Consider the following 19653-nt stretch of genomic DNA (forward strand, 5'->3'; position numbering starts at 1 on the left):
GTGGTTGAAGTCTTCATATAACCTCAGAGTTTCTCTGAGGTTCCCAGGGTATCTTTTGGATCAGATATCTAGGATCTTCCTTTAAAAAATCAAAAGGAAGAAAAGGCTTCCTCCAGCCTTATTCAGTTAAATATTCATTTTCAGTAACTCTAATACAGTATTTTAAAAATAAAAGTTAACTTAGTCATGTTCTGTGACCTTACTGGGGAATTAAACAATCTCAGGTCCAGTAACAACTTGGCCACATACTAATTATGACCTTGGGCACACTTATATTGAGCCTCGCTTTCCTCGTCACTGTTTTTCATTCCATACCCACTGAACATGTATGATGTCCTTGGCGCTGTGCTTAGGGAGGCAGTAGGGATACACAGAGCAATGCCACAATCCCTGCCTCTCAAGCTAACAGGCTAATGAGGGAACTAGACAAGTAACAACTTCCAGTTGGGAGAACTGTTGAGAAGACAATTAAGTTCTGAAAACCTGAAAATGAGGTTTCTATGGACCAGTGCTCTCCAAGAGAACTTTCTAAAATAACAAACGTTCTTCATCTGCCTGTCCAATATGGTAGTCACTAGCCACGTGTGCCTATTGAGAACTTGCAAATAGCTAGCATGACTGAAGAACTGACATGTATTTTACTTCATTTAAACTTAATAGCTACATGTGACTAATGGCTATGGCATTGGACGGCACAGCTATGTAGCATCCAAAAGATGTTGAGCACACAGGTAACACTTGCAGAACCAAGAAAAGAATCCAGACTGTGGCACACATCAAGTGTAAAGGTGTAACGTTAGAGTTATTGAGCATGAAGAGTGAAAAAATTTAAAGTAACAGGGGTCCCTGGAACACTGTATATACTCAAAACACGGTGATAAAATTTCTTAATGTGCAAATTGTCTCTGTATAGGAGACCAGTTAGAAGCACTGTGGTACTTCCCATGATGAAATACTGTGGAGCGCAGACAAGTATGAGGAAGGACTGTATTTATGGACATGGGAATATCTCCAGGATGTATCAACTGAGAAAAGCAAGCTACTGAGCTGAAAGTATCACATGTTACTGTTTGTGCACAAAGGGTGGGAAATTACAAATACTTTTTTTTTTGCATAAAGAAACTGGAAGGAAATTAAACATGGTTAACTATATGAGTATGATGGGCAAGGGAAACAAGGAGGACACATGTGTAAGTAGGTTTTAATTATATACAGTCTTTAAACTTTTTTTAAAAACCATATAAAATTGTTATTTAAAATTTGTACCTATATGTCCAATGTGTAAGACTACCAAAGGCAAAATCAGGATATTTTTAAGGTCATTGTTTTTTTTTAAATCCTCACCCAAGTATACATTTATTGATTTTAGAGAGCGCAGAGGGAGTAGAGAGAGAGAACATCAATTGGTTGCCTGAAATCTAGGCTTGTGCCCTGACTGGGAATCAAACCCCCAACCTTTGTGGTGTGTGGGATGCTGCTCTAACCAACTGAACCACCTGGCCAGGTGCTTAAGGTCATACATATTTTTTAAAGATTTTATTTTATTTATTTTTAGAGAAAAGGGGAGGGACAGAGAAAGAGGGAGAGAAACAGTAAAGTGAGAAAAACATCCATCGGTTGCCTCTCATAAGCAGGGACAAACCCGAAACCCAGGCATGTGCTCTGACTGAGAATTGAATTAGACACCTTTCGCTGTGCGGGACAATGCCCAACCAACTGAGCCAACACTGGTCAGAGCTTAAGGTCATATTTTTATCTTACATTGATGTAGTTTGTCCTGAACGTGCCTTAGTACCCCAGAAATTCCATTTAGACCCCACTTCTAAAATCTTGATCTAATTCCTGGCCCTTGTCTGAGTATGCCCCTCTTTTCCTCTCTGACCATTCTTCCTTCCTAACCTTCCTGCCCCCACGTTACAGAAGAGAGGGAACTACTGGACTTTTACTCTCAGAATCCTTCAAAATCATGACAGACAGAATCTGGGTAGATGGTGCTTAACTAGATGTTAAAATAACCTGAAGCTTGAGAACCACTACATTAAGCCAAAATGTGTAACAAACGGTGGTAACCTACCTGGAGCACTCCCACTGCCACTCCCCGCCAGGTTCACCTGCTGTGCACTTCCACTCCCGGACCACAGCCAGGCTGCAAGTCAACATGCAAAGAAGCTCGCTCCGGCCTGATGGACCAAAAGACTAGGCAGAGCCAGAACAAATCAGGGAGGCCCATTTCCTATTTTAAAAACTTCCATTAAAATAATATCAAGACTATTTTTGGCCTGGGCTGTGCCTCCAAGTAGAAACAGAGAGACGGGTACAAAATAAGGAATGTAAGGTAGGACTGGGATGAGAATTGAACATGGATGTTTAGTTACCCAGAAAAACAATGCTATTTTTTCTTCCTTTTCAACACATTCCCTGGAAGGCCATCTGAAACTGCCTTATATGGCCCTGGCTGGGTAGCTCAGTTGGTTAGAGCATCGTCCCAATATACCAAGGTTACGGGTTCAATCCCCAGTCAGGGCACATACAAGAATCAACCAATGAATGCATAAATAAGTGGAACAACAAATCGATGTTTCTTTCCCTTCCTCTCTAAAATCAATCAATAAAATTTTTTTAAAGATTTTATTTATTTATTTTTAGAGAGGGAAGGGAGGGGGAGAGAGAGAGAGAGAGAGAAACATCAATGTGCGGTTGCTGGGGGTGTTGGCCTGCAACCCAGGCATGTACCCTGACTGGGAATCAAACCTGCGACACTTTGGTTCGCAGCCTGCGCTCGATCCACTGAGCTATGCCAGCCAGGGCAAAAAATTTTAAAATATCCTTAAAATTGCTTTATGAGCAGTTAACAATTACATGGCTTTATGTAACTGCATGGCTTAAAAAGTCAACTGGGATACATTGTTTTTAATCTTTTTCAAAAAGATTTTCATTTATTTTTAGAGAGAGGGGAAGGGAGAGAGAGAGAAACATTGATGTGATGTGTGAGAGATACATTGATTGATTGCCCCTTGCATACCCCCAATTGGGGACCTGGCTCTGCAACCCAGGCATATGCACCAGCTGGGAATTGAAACCAGTGACCTTTTGTTTTGGAAGCTGGCGCTCAATCCACTTAGCCACACCACCTCAGGTTGCATTGTTTTATTTTAAAAGAATGTGCATGAATATATTTGCCACTGTCCTATACTAAATGTTTACTATGTGCCAGATCCCAGGCATTTTACCTGGACTACCTCAATTGGTTTCTAAGCTCCAGAAATACTACTGTCCTCAGTCCTTCAGAACAGTCATGCCATAGCACAACTTTAGTGGGTAGATTACAAGGTCCAGTTGTTGAAATCACCCTGAGCCCTTTGTGACTCCCTCATCTGGAGGTCGCAATCTGTGCTATTCATTTTAAAGTTTGTAATGTGCATCATTGGTCAGTAGGTGGTGCCAGGAAACCATCTTTGGCATAGTTAGGGTTTGCCTAAAGTTCTGACAGCACTGAAGACAAATCCTGCATTCACTGTGGCATCCTTAGGTTTTTGTGAATGAGAGGAGTTCCGTGTTGGTTGATTAAGACCGTAAAACTTTTAAAGAATATACACTGACTATGATAACTAGGAGACCTAAGTGGGTAGAGGAAGCAAAATAGCATGCAATTGGTCAATAACACATGTCTGAGGGGTGGGACAGAATCTGGTTAGTCCTTGGCAAGCCCCTAGCCGGGGTCCACATGAGGAACTTTAAGAGGGCTACCAACTGGAAAGAAGCAGATATCAAACATATGGCCTGAGGACAAGGGCAAGAGCCATTCTATCCAGAAGGGGAGCTGGTGGCTCTGAAGGGCAGCTTGCAACATCCCAGGATTTTCTCCACGAAGCAAGATGTCCCTAGTGATTGGGGAAAAGCAGCTTTAAGGTTATGCGCTTCCCCAGCGTGAGATTATAGTTCTCCTATTTTGTGCACTTCTGCCACTCCAGAATCTTCCTCTCTAGTTCCTTACCTCAGGCACCTAGGGTCTTTTCCCGAGGTCTGTATGTTCTCCTCCTAGCACTATCTTCAGCCACAAACAACTGTCCAAAAGGTAGCCAGAGAGCTCAGTTCAAAACATTTATAGGAATTCCATATTGTTGCCAGCATGAGTGGGGAGAGAACAATGTAATTCAAAAATTGAAGATGACTGTATAATTGAAAATCTCTCAATCAACAGATGAGGAAAAAGGCATATGACATGTCACTAGCAGAAAAAGGGCCAGAACCCAGGGATTTTCCCTCAGTTGACCCACTGCTTTGTTTCTGCACCAGTCATGCTATCTAAAGGAAGTGAACTGATGATAGTTTGCTGTTTTTATGATCTATTAAACTTATAATCAAAAAGAGCCTTTTGCAGGTCTGTTAGATTTTTAAATTAACACTTGCTGATAACTTGCATGTCAATAATCATTAATATATTCCTGGTCACTGAAAAGTATATGAAACTGGTCATAAATAACCTGTTATACATAAATAACCCATGTATCTTAGCCAAAAAGAATCATGCGAAAAGCTGTAAGAATCAAACTTTCATTCCAGCTCTCATCCTGATTTTTAGGCTCTTTCTGCTGCTTTCCTGGGACTCATCACTATGACATTGATGAAGGCAGGAAAGTCTGATAGAGACTTGTGAACACATACTTTTCTAAACTTGTTCACATAAGGTAGCTTTAAAATGTGAACACTTAATGGAAAGAGATGCGGTCTGTTTCATTATTAGATATTGGTTTTGCTGCTGAATCAGTAAGGAATACAACGAAGATGATCCAGGAGGAGGACCAGTGCAGGTGTGCAGAATGAGATAAAACCTACCCTTCTGTGACCCCCTCTAGGCCTGGCTCTTAGCTCCCTTATCTATGCAGAAACTCTTGGTGACGTGTGAATGATGAGGTTAGTCTCTGGAATGCACACTTCTCAGTCTCCAGGCTCCCACGTGACCCTGGGATGAGTTTATGGTGATTCTTCCTTGAAGATTAGTTCACTGTTGCCAAGTGGTGACAGTAGGAACTATGTAAAAAATGGGGCTTTGTGCCCTGGCTGCTGTGGCTCAGTGGATTGAGCTGGCCTGTGAACCAAAGGGTTGCTGGTTCAATTCCCAGCTAGAGTGCCTAAGTTGCAGGCCAGGTCCCCATTTGGGGGTGTGCACAAGGCAACCAATCTTATGTTTCTCTCTCACATTGATGTTTTCTCTCTTTCTTCCTTCTCTCCCCTCAAAAAATAAATAAAATCTTAAAAAAAAAAAGAAATGGGGCTTTGAAAAGAAGAATGGCAACACTTCCACTTTTATATAAAGTATTTATTTTTGTAGCATACAAAAGGTATAAATATGATTTACATAAAACCAATCACCTGCACATTCAAGCAGCAAGTATATGAAGCTGGAGTATAAATGTCTCTGAGTCAGAGCAAGCAGGAAGAAGCAGGATTAGATCTGGTCAGCCCATGAGGCTCCCCTTCTCCAGATGCTGTCAATTATTACAACCAGACATAAGTGATCAGCTTTCTGTTTTCAAGGAGGGCAGCTCATCTGACAGTACATGAGGAAGGTGGTACCAGAGGTCTGAAGGGCTTTGGGCACTTCTATGTAGGAGGCACTTGATGGGAAGCATGCCTGAGATGGAAACCGATCATGACAAAACACATCACGTAGGACTTGCAGGTGGGGAGGAGCCAAAGGACTTTTCATCTCCCAGACCTCCTTCTTTCACATTGCTCTTTGATATGGAGCATGGAACAACAGGAAGCAGAGACAAAAAGAGAGTCCACAAAAGGGAAACAAAATGGAATGATGGCCATTGATTTCTTGCCCCATACTGGCAAACAGCTCCATGCACAAAGGCTTGGGTGTTGAGCAATGCTGAATGTAGCACTCACAAAATTATTGGGTTCTCAAGATTCAGGTACACTCTGAGACCAGTGAGCTGGTAGCAGAGTCACATTATTAGCAGAGGTGCTAATAATCTGAACGACTTAGCAAAACTCATGATCTATGAGGAAGATAGCAGCTTCATCTGTACCAATGAACAGGCTTCTGGGAGCTGATAATATTTATTTCAAGAAGAAAGGCCCCAAGTTCTGCCCAACAAGGCCTGCAGAGCTCAGGAGTTAGCTGGTCCTCACCAAGCCTCTCCTGCCACCGCTTTTGATAACAATGAAAGTTTCGACACATAACGATCTCTTACTTCTTACATGGTCTACAGGTGTGTGTGTCCCTCTGTACCATCGCTCCATATTAATACAGCTTGGGGAGGCACTCCTGGGTTGAAAATGAAGGCAACTGTCAAATTACTATCAGTCTTAAATAGACTAAGTCACCTCTGGAGTTCTTAGTCTGAACTAAAATTAAGATAATTATATAAAATTCTCACATCACCGATCACAAATGTGGCCATGGGCTCTTTGACTGAGATTGGTGCCAGCCAATCTGCTCTGAGGGAAGAGTGAGACTGTGACATCAGTACCTTCCAAGCACCACGGGGACAACAAGCTAACTCTAAGAAACAAATACTACACTCCCTGTTGTTAAGACAATACAATTCTAGATTTGTTTCCTAGTGATCGCGAGTTCTTTTCTTGGGGAAGGTAAAGTGGCTGGCATTGCCTTCTCCCGTGGGTGTGTTGGGTAGGTTAGGGGAATTAGGCTACCTGTGTGGACTCAAAATGATCATGGACTTTGGGGTTTTCCAGTTATGATGATAAATGATACTCTACAAACCACCGTCACCAAAACAAGGTAATGCTTTGTTAACAGTGAATGCAGCAGAGAATACCTCTCTGGATCCAATCTGTAGGATTTCTCCATTTCCCACTCATACCATTGCATGATAGGAGCCCATTTTGGAAATGCCCGAGTCTAGAGAGTATAACGATATACCTAAAGCAGAGGTTGGCAAACTATGGCCCACAGGCCAAATCTGGCTGCTGCCGGATTTTATAAATAAATAAAATTTCACTGGAAGAAGGCCACCCTCGCCCATGTATGAACTGGCTATGGCTACTTCTGCACTACAATGACAGCTGAGCAGTTGTGGCCCTATAGGAGAAATTGTGGCCCTAGAGGGCCACTATCTGGCCCTTTAGGAGAAAAAGTTTGCAGAACTAGAGACTAAAGTCAATTTAGGGGACTGTCCCTCTCCGAAAAGGTCTTCAAAAAAGAGACCCAAGTATTTAATTATTAGAACCTGATTCTAGCTACAAGGTTCCAAGGAAATCTGACTCTTGAGGCACAGAATCTATACCTCGAGGGTCATTATTGTGCTCTGGACAAGAACTTCCCTCTGCTTTTAATAATTTTTCACGTATCTCAAACTATAGTCCTTGACCAGGTCTGTGAAAGCCAGAGAAGTGTGTGTGTGGTGTACATGTGTATACATAACACATACATGTATGTATATACACATATACATACATACATTCAGGGATTATTCCAAAAGGTGCAGATTGTCTCTCTTCATGCCCTGGGCCAAGAGCAAGGTAGGCAACTACCTGCTCCTGAAAGCTCTGTAGTGAGAAAGTCCAGCTCTGTGTGTGCTTTCTGTCTCACTCACACGCTAGCTTGCTGTCAAAGCTAGAAAGCCCAATGGCGAAGGCCTGAAGTGCACACAGTGGGTAGTTGTAATCCAGGGTGAACACATCATCTGCCACACGTCCAAACTGCATGACTATATAGTCAGCTAGAAAACACAGAGAAAATATGATATTAGAAAATAATGTGGTTGTACGGGTAAAAAGCCTGTTAACATACAGAAAAACAAATCCTCCAAATAAGTTAGGTAATCAGCAGTCTCAACTACAGAGATGAGAGACTACTCCTGACCAGCATGAAAGGGAAAGAGGAGAGATGAGTTAAGAGGAGCTTGCTGGGGACAGCACAAGTTTCACGAGCTGGAGTTGCCAAGGAACCTGTACTGAGTGAGGGTCACTTGCATTTGCTTCCCAAACAACCTCACACTCTTCAGTCGCCCTCAAAACAGTGGTTCAGAAGTTTTACTGTAAAACTGTTGTTTTGTCTTTTCAAAGAAATCATTTCTTTCTGAGATAATTCTCTCCTGAATATAGCTCCCTATCAGGGATAGGAAAAGTTCATTCCCCACTACGTAAGAACATCCTTCCCCCTGTGCCCACCCAGCCCTTCCTGTGGCTTACGGTCGTTTTCGTGGACTATCTGGAAGTTCTTCACAGAAGCCTGAGTGACCCGGCCATGGAAGTTCAGGACATAGGACTGAGTGTCATCATTCCAGACTGGGGCCTTGTTGTGCAGCTCAATCAAGTTCTCCATGGTTTTGTTTTGCCATTTTGAAAGCAAGCTCTCATGGTCCTGTTTGAAAGGAAAGTCACTGCTTTGTAAGAGAACTGTAAGAAACCATTCATTCTCTACTCTGTGAGGGAGAAAGTAAAATAGGGGAATATTTTCTCCATTTCAGAAAGGGTAAAACAGAAATAAAGTCATCAGTTAAGCGGGTTTTTTGATCCTTACAGATTGTCTAGCATTTGTCTTTGCAGACTGGTTGCAAATCAAGCACTCCAGCAATTCATCTGTAACTACTTATCCTGAGGTTCTGGAGTGATGGATCTCCTAAATTAGAAGACAATGAGCAATACTCCAGTTTTAGGGTTTTGGGTTGATCTCTTCTGTAACGTATGCTTGTCTTTGAAAGTCCTTTATTGATTCGATATGTTCTTACATTTCGTGGCCAAAATGGGATCCGTTCATGATTCATATTCATCCCTGGAATGATCACAGACATTTTCCTAGGACCTTTAAATCCAAGTACATTTGTTTCCTGGAAGACAGGTAAATAAGACAGGACTTGGAAACAGAAAGGAAAACAAGATCACCTTCCTTTTTTCTTTTCTATTAGAGGGAGAGAGCAACAGGGAGGGAGAGAAACATTGATTTGTCATTCCACTTACTTATGCATTCATTAATGGACCCTTGTATGTGCCCTGACCAGGGATCAAACCCTTAACCTTGACATGTCAGGACAATGCTGTAACTGTAGGGAATCACGTCACTAGACATGGAAATGTGGCCCAGCACCCACATGGAAAACTACTGGGGGTGAGTCAGCACACAGGACCATACCCATAAAGAAGTTCTCCCACGGAAAATCAGGCCTGCATTATACCTAGGCTGCTTTGTGATTTGCGCTTTCTGAAGTCTGTGCTAATTCTCCCAAAGACTGAAATGTAACCAGACCTTTTACTCTTGTCATTCCCTTATATTTGTAACATTTTTCTATAAATTGAACTTAGGAGTTTGGGTCTTTGGCAGCCCTTGGGCTCCTCCTTGTCTTAATCTTTATTTGCGCTTTATGATGTATATGAAGTTGTTTTCTTGTGATCGCATTCGAAAACAGCAAATAGTAGGTTTTAGAAGCTTAATTTAACAACTACAATTGATTTTAAAAAACAAAAAGGGGGAGATGTTGGGAACCGCCCTGCCTGGTTTCAGAAGCTATAACCCCGCCATGACTAAGGCTGAGTGAGTGACCTTCAGACCACAAGCCACTAAGGAAACAAAGCTTATCTCCCTGGCAGGAGCGCTGCTTCTGCTCCTTTTACTTCGTCCATAACTGGCCCCCAATGTTTGATCGGTTAGCCAATGATGGGTAAGATTCCCCAAGGGGGGAACAACCAAAGACAGGCATGATCATGTGGAGGCCCCAAGAAAGGACTTGGGGGCCTACAGCAAAAGGGGGTGATAGACCCTCGCCCCTTGGCTTTGACACAGCCCGAGTCCTCATTCTGAGTCGCATTCCTACAAAAAGTCTCCTAATCTCTTGGCTGCCTTACTTCCCCTGCCTGACTTAAGCCTGAAACAATGACAGAGGGCAGTGCAGCCCTGTGCTGGAAAAGGCGGGTTCCAGCGGGTTCTGGCGGGTTCCCCTGGGTCCTCCCCCCGCCCCGCCCTACCCCCCCGCCATGATCAGGCCTAAGAAAGAATACATAAACTCCTGTGAAACCTGCTTTGCTAAGAATGCTCTCAATTAAATGATAAAGATCCGAGAAGGAAATGAGTTTGTTCCCCAAAGTTTTGTAGCCCTTTAGCTAACAGACCCTGACTCAGAGTAAGCCCTCGTAGTTCTTTGTATGCTATCTATTGTTTGATCCTTACTGCCTGACAATCATTAATGAACTTTACCTGTATTCCTGTGCAAATTAAAAGCCAATAAAAACCAGTGAAGGCAAGGATACACACTCTCCTCTTGAGGGAGTGGCCACACCACTCTGAGGCACTCTCCCCTTGAGAGAGTAGTCATGCTGTCCCTTTTCCTTCACAGGACTCAGTAGTCCATGTGAATGTATCTCATCTCATCCATAATACCGCAGACACTGTGGGCCAGTGTCCAAGTCATGTAACCAACGGAGCTACCTGGCCAGGGCCAAGACCATATTCTTGACACGAGACTTACCTGGGCATGTAAAATGTTGACAAGGTCAAGAGCCCTAAAAGCTATTTTATTATTAGTATAGTTAAAGAGAGACAGAGAAGCAAGACCAGGAAACTAATTATCTGTATTCCTCTTTTTAAACCTAATTTGAACACCTGACTTTAAACAGATTCTATTGGCTTGAAAAATTACCCTTACTCCTTAATCTTAAATGAACTTTGAGACAACTGTGAGCAAACTGTCCAGTTTTTGTCATCAATAAGTATTTATTCCTAGCCCTGGCCAGGTAGCTCAGTTGGTTGAAGCATCATCCCATATACCAAAAGGTTGCGGGTTGGATCCCTGATCAGAACACATATCAAGGTTATAGAATTGATCCCCAGCCAGGGTACGTACGGGAGGCAACTGATTAATGTTTCTCTCCTCACCACCTGCCTCCCCCCACTTTCTCTCTATCTAAAATTAGTAAAAATATCCTCAGGTGAAGATTAAAAATCAGAAATGAATAAATAAATCCTTATTTCCCAAAGAGGGCACGGCATCATATGATCTACAGTGAAAATTACAGTGTAAATTAAATGGGGCCTGTATCAGGAGGTAAAAAACTCAAATGCCTGTCAAGCCAGGCAGATTATATATAAATAAGTACATTAAATATGAAGAAAACCCCCCAAAAACCCATAATTATCTTGTTGAGGGCGGGCTCCTTATAGTTCAGGCTTCCCCCTTCCCCCACTAGGTGAGTGTTCTAAGAACCCATCTGTATCAGTGCACCAGCTGGTGGAGTTGTGAGAGGCTACATTCAGCTTCCGTGAATTTTTTTGAAGACTCTTTCTAGCACTTGCCCATTTCATGATGGATGATTTACAAGCACACCTGCCCACACTGTGCTGAGTGTTCAGCAGTTTTTGACTCTAAAGTGCATGACCCTCGTGCCCTACCCTCCCTATTCACCCAGTCCTGTCCCAAGTGACTTTTTTTTTTGTTTCTCTGGATAAAATAAGTCCTCAGAAGGAGGACTTATTGCCGATGTGAAAGAGGTGAAACAAAAAACAGCAGAAGCTCTAAAAGGCATCAAAAGTGATTAGTTCAAAAATTGTTTTGAGCAGTGGAATAAATGTCTCAGTAGGTATATTGCATCAAATTGACAGTACTTGGAAAGGGACTAAAGTTTAAACATGTAAGAATACGCAAATTTTTATTAATAAATTCTGGGTTTTTTGGGTCCCCCCTTGTATGTGGACATGTGTGTGTGTATCCACAGGCAAACAAACGACGGTCAGGCACAGTTAAAATGCTGAGACTTTGGGGGAAAAAATGTTGAGACTCTGAGATCAAGGAACAGCTGAGTTGGGTTAATTCCTTCCTGCTCTCTTACTTAACAACTCTGAGAGGAAGCAGCGGGTGCCGTCAGGATGTATACAGAGGAATGTCAACCATGTCTAGTGGTCAGGAAAGACTCCTCTGATGATGTCGGTTGATATGGCAAAGTGCAAGGAGGGAAACTAGGGAAGGTTCTCAAGAGAGGGAAGATCATAAAGTGGAGCACAGGATAACAGGAGGGAGGTTTGTTGTGGCCAGAATGATAGGAACAGGACAGGGAGAGTGCTGCTAGAACCATCTGCAAGGAATTTTCGGGTTTTATTCTGTACATAATGGGTAGTCGAAAAGATTTGAAGCAGGAAAACAACAAGATCAACTGGAATTCTGTTTTAGGAAGATTTGCCTGGCAGCAGTACAGAATAAATAGAAAAAGACTACAAGCAAAGAGATCAGTTTACAATTTATTGTAGCCTCTGGCCAGTGGGTTTAGAAGTAATAAAGGTCTGTGCTAATCCAATGGCATTAGGAAAAGAGAAGAGCAGATAAGGCAAGACATACTAAAATAGTAAAAAAATAAATGAACTTGGCAATTCATAAATAATTAAAACTTGAACACACAGAGAAAATGATTCCAGCAACAGAAAAGGGGATCACAGAAATAGAAACAAGCCTGGGAGGGAAAATAGTAAGTTCAGTGTAGGATGTCAGCAGGGAGTCCAGGAAATGAAGGAAGAGGTACTTCCAAGGACAGCACTTACATAACAGATGGCTGCCAGCTCCTGCCGGGTATAGGCCTTTTCTACCAGACCTTGAGCCTTGGCGGGGCTGACACCATGGTCATAAACTGTAAACTTGGTCCCCATGAGGTTGGATCTAGAATCAAAAGAAAAAGTCACCATAATCATCTATATTATTTCCTCTTACACAAACACAGTCTAGGAGAGGTATGTAACAGAATGGAAGCCTATCTGCCTGTTCTCGAAATGTCTAAGTGTTCCTCATCACTTTTTCAAAGATCTCTCATTAAAACAAATAAAGGACTTTGATTTTCTTTTAACTTCTTTGTCTTTAGATTACAATATTAATAGATTATCATTTACACATGCTCATTGTAAAAAAGATATGGGTTGTCCTGAAACTACACTGTCAACCTAAAAATAAAAGGCCAAAGTGAGAGGCAACAGCATTTATTTGAGATCAAAAAAAGAATAGCTATTCAGAAAGCACTGATTCAGGCAGAAGCCCAAATAGTATTCTGATTAGGAGACAAAGGCAAGAGTTATTTATGTGAAAGGGAAAGGGAACTATTACATCAATACAAGTAAGGCACTGCTATTGGTGCAGATAAGCTAGCACAGTGACACTAATTCTAAATAATGGCTTTAATTTTTAGTCCTATAGTCATCAGTTTAGTAGTCATAATATCTGCTTTCTTGTTATCTTTGCACAATACATTTTTTGACCCAGTCCAAAGGTTATTCTGTTCAGTTTTAACATTCCAAAGGTTTGAGGCATAAGACAATGCAAGTCAATTGCTCTGGAATGGCAGCTCCAACTCCTCCTTTTTTTATCCCAAACACATTTTTTTCCATTGCTTTTAGAGGGAAACGGAAAGAGAGAGAGAGACATCAATGTGAGAGAAAACATCTATTGGTTGCCTTCTCCTATGCGCCCTCAGCAGGGATTGAACCCGCAACCTGCCCTTGACAGGAAATTGATCCATGACTTTTTGGTCTATGGGTCTTTTCGTTACAACAACTGGCCAGTCATACTGGCCAGGACCCTGACTTCATTTTTAAAGTAATTCCATTTATATTATTTTTACAACAGGAATAAAAGTATAAGAAAGAATAGGACAGTGATATAAGGATGCTCTCACCTGAGTTTGCCAATATAACTTTCTCCTTCACGAGATAAATCCGTTGGATCGGTAGAGATAAGGTAATTGGATGTTTTGCTCTTTTTTCGCTTTCTACCTGCAAGAAGAAATATCTGAGGAAAAAAAAAACAGTCAGTCAAAAATGAAGTCAGGAAAATCACTATGGTTTATTTTGTCTACTTATTTAGTAAATGTTTAGCAATGTCTATCTAGTACCAAGCAGTCAAATCTTTGTTTTTTTTGTTCATTATTATTATTATTATTAAACAAGCTTAAGTCACTTTAATTTTTCTTGTATAGACTGTATAGTGGCCACAGCCGGCCCCTGGGTCCTGTGCATGGAGACTCTGGTCTGGGTCTTTACAAGATGGTGAACTCCTGCTGGGGAGACTTGGTGAACATGTTTTCCTTCCAGAGGTTGGGGGTGAGATAGCAATAGGTCTTGAAGCCAGCATCAAAGCTGGCCTTGGTAAAATTGCCTGGGGTGGCAGTGTAGCCCCTGCTCAAGGTGTAGCAGTCCTTGATGCTGACCATCAGCAGCAACTTCTTGGGTGCAGGAGCTGAGACAATGCCACTGCCCCTGGCAGTGGGGATGAGGCCACTAACACAGAGCAACACTGGCCAGGCACCTTGCAAGGGGCAGTGTTGGGCTTGCCAACCTTGTTTCCCCAGTAGCCTCGCCATACAAGGACAATGGAGAGCATGAAAGCCCCATGAATGGCAGTGGCTACTTACTTCTAACATGTAATGCCCAGACTAACATGTCTGTTCTGATTCCCAATGGCAATAAATGCCTTGAACCTGGTCTGCATTTACACAGACATAATCTTCAAAACCTCGTTCTTGAGGGATGCCCGGAAAACCAACACTTCAGATTCCTTGATGGACAGGCAGAAGAGAGAGATCCCTTTCAGGGACCTGATCATGTCTATGACCAGAGGACCAAGCTTAGTGAGGGACACCCACTCCTTGTCCTCACCCTTGCCTCACAAACTCCATGGTCTTGATCCCCAGCTTAGACAGAAGCCACCAAGGCCTCCCCATTCCAGGGCCCCCCAGGATGATCTCACCCTGTCTCAGCACCAGTGTTGTCACCATCTGGTGTTTTCTTGGAGAAGACCAATCCGTGTGGGTCTTTATCTCTTTTCATAATAACCCTCAAAATGCTTCTAAGAATTCATGAGCAGTGTTTCCCAACTGCGCAACTTTTCTAAGTTTGCTAGCTTTGTTCTCTACATAACTATTTACAACTTTGTCCCTAAAACCCCCAGTGACTTTTTAAAAAAGCTTCATCCAATTCCATAAATAAGAGAGTCTTTCCAACTTTAGGAGAGACAGGATCCTAAATACCTATCCTTCCCATTCTTTACTACAACTGCATTCCTAATATTCCTTTTGGTATTTTGTTTTTGGGGGGGGGGTTGTATTTTTTAAACTTTTGTGACTTCAGTGTTATGAACAGCCTCATATTTATGCTTTCTTGCTAAACCCTACCAGACTGGGACCATAATGGGAAGCAGAAGAGTGCTAGTATACGCTAAGGGGAGACTTTGGAATCACAAACATGTGAGTCTGAATCTGGTTCTGCCACTTACTGTTGTGATCTGGGACAGGATATCACTTCCTAAACCCCAGTTACCTTGTCCGTAAAGCAGGGATATAAATCTCATCTTACCGGGCTGTCATAAGGATTATAAGTGATAATGAAGCATTTAGCACATGCCTAGTACATCATAAACATTCAATAAATAGTGGTCATAATAACAATGATATCTACTATCATAATCTAATTTCTAGGATCCTTAAATCATTCACTTAGACCTGGTATTAATACAAAATACACTGTTCATTAGCAAATACTAAACTGTCTCAAACTTAGGTACAAAAGTAAATTAGAATTTCTAGGGTAGAAACAAGACTTTTCACTTGTATATTCTTCTATATTTCCAATTTATCCTCTTCCCTAAAACTTGTTCTTTCTTCCACAATGTCATTTTCTACCATAATAAAAGTAAAGACTAAAGAGCACACAGTAACAGCCCCTATCCCAAAAAAGGAACAGAGGTAAAATAAATCACATTCAAATATCCTCTTCCACTTTCTTACATTCAGAATAAAACTCTTTTTTGTGGTGTGGAGTGAGATTTTTGCTATTGGATTATAAGCTCTTTGAAAAGAGTGAGAACATAGCAGCTGGCAATTAATAAACACAATCTATTACTTCTAGCTGCCTTGGTATAATACCAATGTTATTCCCCTATCACAAGACCCATCAAACAATCTTTTCCCACATTCTTCCCCCCCCTTTCTCAAGATTTGTCTTAAAAATCAATTCTCAGGTTCTGTCTAGGAATGTCAGCTGGTTAGAGAGCACTGTCCCAGTAGGCTAAGATTGTGGGTTTGATCCCTGGTCACATTCAAGAATCAATCAATGAACACATTAAAAAGTGCAACAGCAAATCAATGTTTTTCTCTCTCAAATCAATAATAAACAGAATCAATTCTCATACCTTCCGATTTTCATCCTTTTCCAAGTGCATATAGTAAGTGGGGAAGAGACCCCGATCCATTCCTTTTTTATCCCTGGTTATCCGACACTTGACTGTGATGCCTCGAGGAGCAGGACTATAAGCAAAGTCCTCTAAATTCTCTACTTCTCCCAGCTGGTTATCATTTTGTTGGGCTGAAGTACCAGAAGCTCCTGTATCCTGAAAGAATAGCTATATATGAGCAAGAGGCAGGGTCAGAAACACCTCATATTCTCTTTGAGAAACACTGCATGGATAAAATAACATTGATTTATCCCTGTCTTCAGTCTTCTGACAAAATAATGGAAAACTCTGAGAAGTTAATAAGTATATGGATATTGGGAGTAATGAAGGAGCTTAAGTACAAAAATGGGAGATAGCTTCACAATAGCTGGCTTGAGACATCAGAAATTTAGAGAGGTTATGAACTTTAAATTTGAGTTTAAATCTTTTGAAGCAACTCATTCCATAATGGTATTTAAACACTGAAGATATATTTGGGAAATAGTTAAATTAGCTCCAAAGGAAGAAATTTCAGAACTACACACTGTGGTTGATTTCTGGCTGGGTGCGGAACTGGGTCTTTCTGCCTCTGAACGTGATGAATGAGATCTTAATTTTTTTCCTTCTTCTTCCCCATCAGTCTCCTCATCAAAGTTCAAACTACCTGAGATACCTGGTGGAAAAGGAAGAACTGTCAACAAAACTGGTTTAAAAAAGAAATCTTTGAACCAAAGAGAATTTTAATTTTCTTGTTTAAAACATTCTCAACTATTCTGATGGAAAACACAGCTACTTTATCCAAATTTTGACAATTCTTTCTTCACATTCTCACTCGGATGCACACCTTGTCTTTTCTTCCCACTGTTGCCACCCTCACTTAGCTCTTTAAGATATTATGTGTGTGGGAAAATATCTTCAAATCATGTATCTGATAAAGGATTAATATCTAGACTAAACAAATAACTCCTATAATTCAGTAACAACAAACAACCCAATTCAACAATGGGTAAAGGACTTGAATAAACATTTCTCCAAAGAAGATCTATAAATGGCCAATAAGCACCTGAAAACATGCACACCACTAATCATTACTGAAATGCAAACCACAATCATAATGAGATACTATTCACAAGCATTGGAATGGCTGTTATCAAAAACAAGCAAACAAACCAAAAAACGAGCACTGGCCAGGTAGCTCAGATGGTTAGAGCCAAGGCTGCAAGTTCAATCCCTGGTCACAGCACATCCAAGAACTGACCAATGAATTTTATAAGTAAGTGGGACAACAAATCAATGTCTGTCTGTCTCTCTCTCTTAAAAAAATAATAAAAAATACATAAAAGTTTTTTTTAACTAAATGTTGGTGAGGATGTGGAGAAATTGGAACCTCATGCACTGTTGGTGGCAATTTAAAATTGTGCAGCCACTGTGGAAAACACGGTGGTTCCTAAAAAAAATTAGAGAGTTACCATATGATCTAGCAATTCTATTTCTGAGTATATACTCAAAAGAACTGAAAGCAGAGAGTCAAACAGATACTTATACACCAATGTTCATAGCAGCAGCATTCACAATATTCAAAAGGTGGAAACAACATGAATATCCATCCATTGATGAACAGATAAGTTGTGGTATATACATAAAGGTACTATTATTCAGCCATAAAAAGGGATGAAGTACTGATACCTGCTACAACATGATGAACCTTTGAAAACTTTATGTTGAGTGAAAGAAGCCTATCATAAAGGACCACATAGTGCATGATTCTATTTATATGAAATGTCAGGAATAGGCCCTGGCTGGTGTGGCTCAGTGGATTGAGCACTGGCCTGCGAACCAAAGGGTCGCCGGTTCGATTCCTAGTCAGGGCACATGCCTAAGCTGTGGGCCAGGTTGGGCCCCCGGCAGGGGGTGTGCAAGAGGCAACCACAGTGATGTTTCTCTACTTCTCTTTCTCCTACCCTTCCAAATAAATAGAAATAAAATATATACATATATAAAAAGATGTCAGGAATAGGCAAATCTAGACGTAGAAGTAGAATGGTAGTTGCCTGTGGTTGTAGGGGTTGGAGAGAAATAGAAAGTGATTGCTAATAGGTACGAGGTTTCTTTTGGGAATCACGAATATGTTCTAAAATTGATTGTAATGATGGTTGCAGACCTCTGTGAATATACTAGAAACCAATGAATCTGTTCACTTTAAATGGGTGAATTGTGTGGTATGTGAATTATATCTCAATAAAGCTATCGTAAAAACATTATTTGCCTTGGCCAGGTGCCTCAGTTAGTTGCTTGGAGCGTCATCCACTACACCAAAAGACTGTAGGTTCAACTCCCAGTTGGGAACATACCTAGGCTGAGGACTCGATCCCCAGTTAGGGTAAGAACAGGAGCCTACTGATCCATGTTTCTCTCTTATATCAATGTTTCTCTCTCTCTCCCCCAGCCCCCTTCCTCTCTCTCTAAAATAAACAAACAGGAAGCAGCCCTTGACCATCAGCAGATGAGTGGATAAAACTATGGGACACTTACATAATGGAATACTATTCAGCTGTAAAAAAATAAAAAAGTTTTACCCTTTACAACAGTATTATGAACCTAGACAACATTATGCTAAATGAAACAAGCCAGGCAGAGAAAGACAAATACCATATGATTTCACTCATATGTGGAATCTAATGAACAAACAACTAACTAGGAAAACAGAGACGGACTCATAGATAGCAAGCAGGATGACAGCTAAGGGAGAGGAGGATAGGGAGTGGAGGGATTGAGCAAAAAGGAAGAATAACTCATGGACATGGACAACAGTGTGGTGATTGCGGGAGGAGAGAGGTATAAGGGGATTATTGGAAATTAAAAATACAACAAAATCACTTCTGGCCAAGATGGAGGTATATAGGTAGATATACTTTGCCTCCTCGCACAACCAAAAGAAGGACAACAACAAATTTAAAAACAAAAAATAACTGGAACTGCCAGAAAATTCAACTATATGGAAGTCCGATAATCAAGGAATTAAAAAAGAAACACTCATCCAGACCAGTAGGAGGGGCAGAGAGAGGCGGCTGGGCAAAGTGGGTGGTCCCACTTGTGTGCAGATAAACTGGAAGGAACAACTGGGAAGTGAAACAGACCACACAGCCCAGGGTTCCAGGTACAGAGAAATGAAGCCTCAAAACTTCTGTCTGAAAAAACCTTTGGGATTTGAGACAGCGGGAGAAACTCCTAGCCTCACAGGAGTTCCTTAGAGAGACCCACAGGGTCCTAGAATGTACACCAACCTGTGCACCCAGGAATCAGCACCAGAAGGGCCCGATTTGCTTGTGGGTAGCGGGTGAAGTGACTGAAAGCCAGCAGGAGAGCTGAGCAAGCAGTATTGTTCCCTCTCTGACCCCTCCCTCCCATAGAGTGCCACAACAGAGCAACATGGGTTGCCCTGCCCTGGTGAACACCTGAGGCTCCACCCTTTACTATGTAACAGGTGGGCCAAGACAAAGAA

General features: G+C 41.5%; 1 protein-coding gene across 1 annotated transcript in view; it reads right to left on the reverse strand.

The window, feature by feature from the left end:
- Positions 1 to 5299: 5299 nt before the first annotated feature.
- Positions 5300 to 19653, reverse strand: part of TULP3 (TUB like protein 3) — an 84582-nt gene continuing 70228 nt past the window's right edge. The window contains exons 5-11 of the mRNA XM_045830662.1: positions 16697 to 16824; positions 16131 to 16328; positions 13621 to 13733; positions 12500 to 12614; positions 8709 to 8807; positions 8170 to 8341; positions 5300 to 7697 (exon numbers count right to left, since the gene is read on the reverse strand). Coding sequence (XP_045686618.1) covers positions 7564 to 7697; positions 8170 to 8341; positions 8709 to 8807; positions 12500 to 12614; positions 13621 to 13733; positions 16131 to 16328; positions 16697 to 16824 — 959 coding nt within the window. The 3' untranslated portion in view covers positions 5300 to 7563. The remainder of the gene's footprint in view (positions 7698 to 8169; positions 8342 to 8708; positions 8808 to 12499; positions 12615 to 13620; positions 13734 to 16130; positions 16329 to 16696; positions 16825 to 19653) is intronic.

The sequence above is a fragment of the Phyllostomus hastatus genome, unplaced genomic scaffold (genome assembly GCF_019186645.2).
Source record: "Phyllostomus hastatus isolate PE091 unplaced genomic scaffold, TTU_PhHast_1.1 phas_contig_152, whole genome shotgun sequence".
NCBI classification, from domain to species: domain Eukaryota; kingdom Metazoa; phylum Chordata; class Mammalia; order Chiroptera; family Phyllostomidae; genus Phyllostomus; species Phyllostomus hastatus.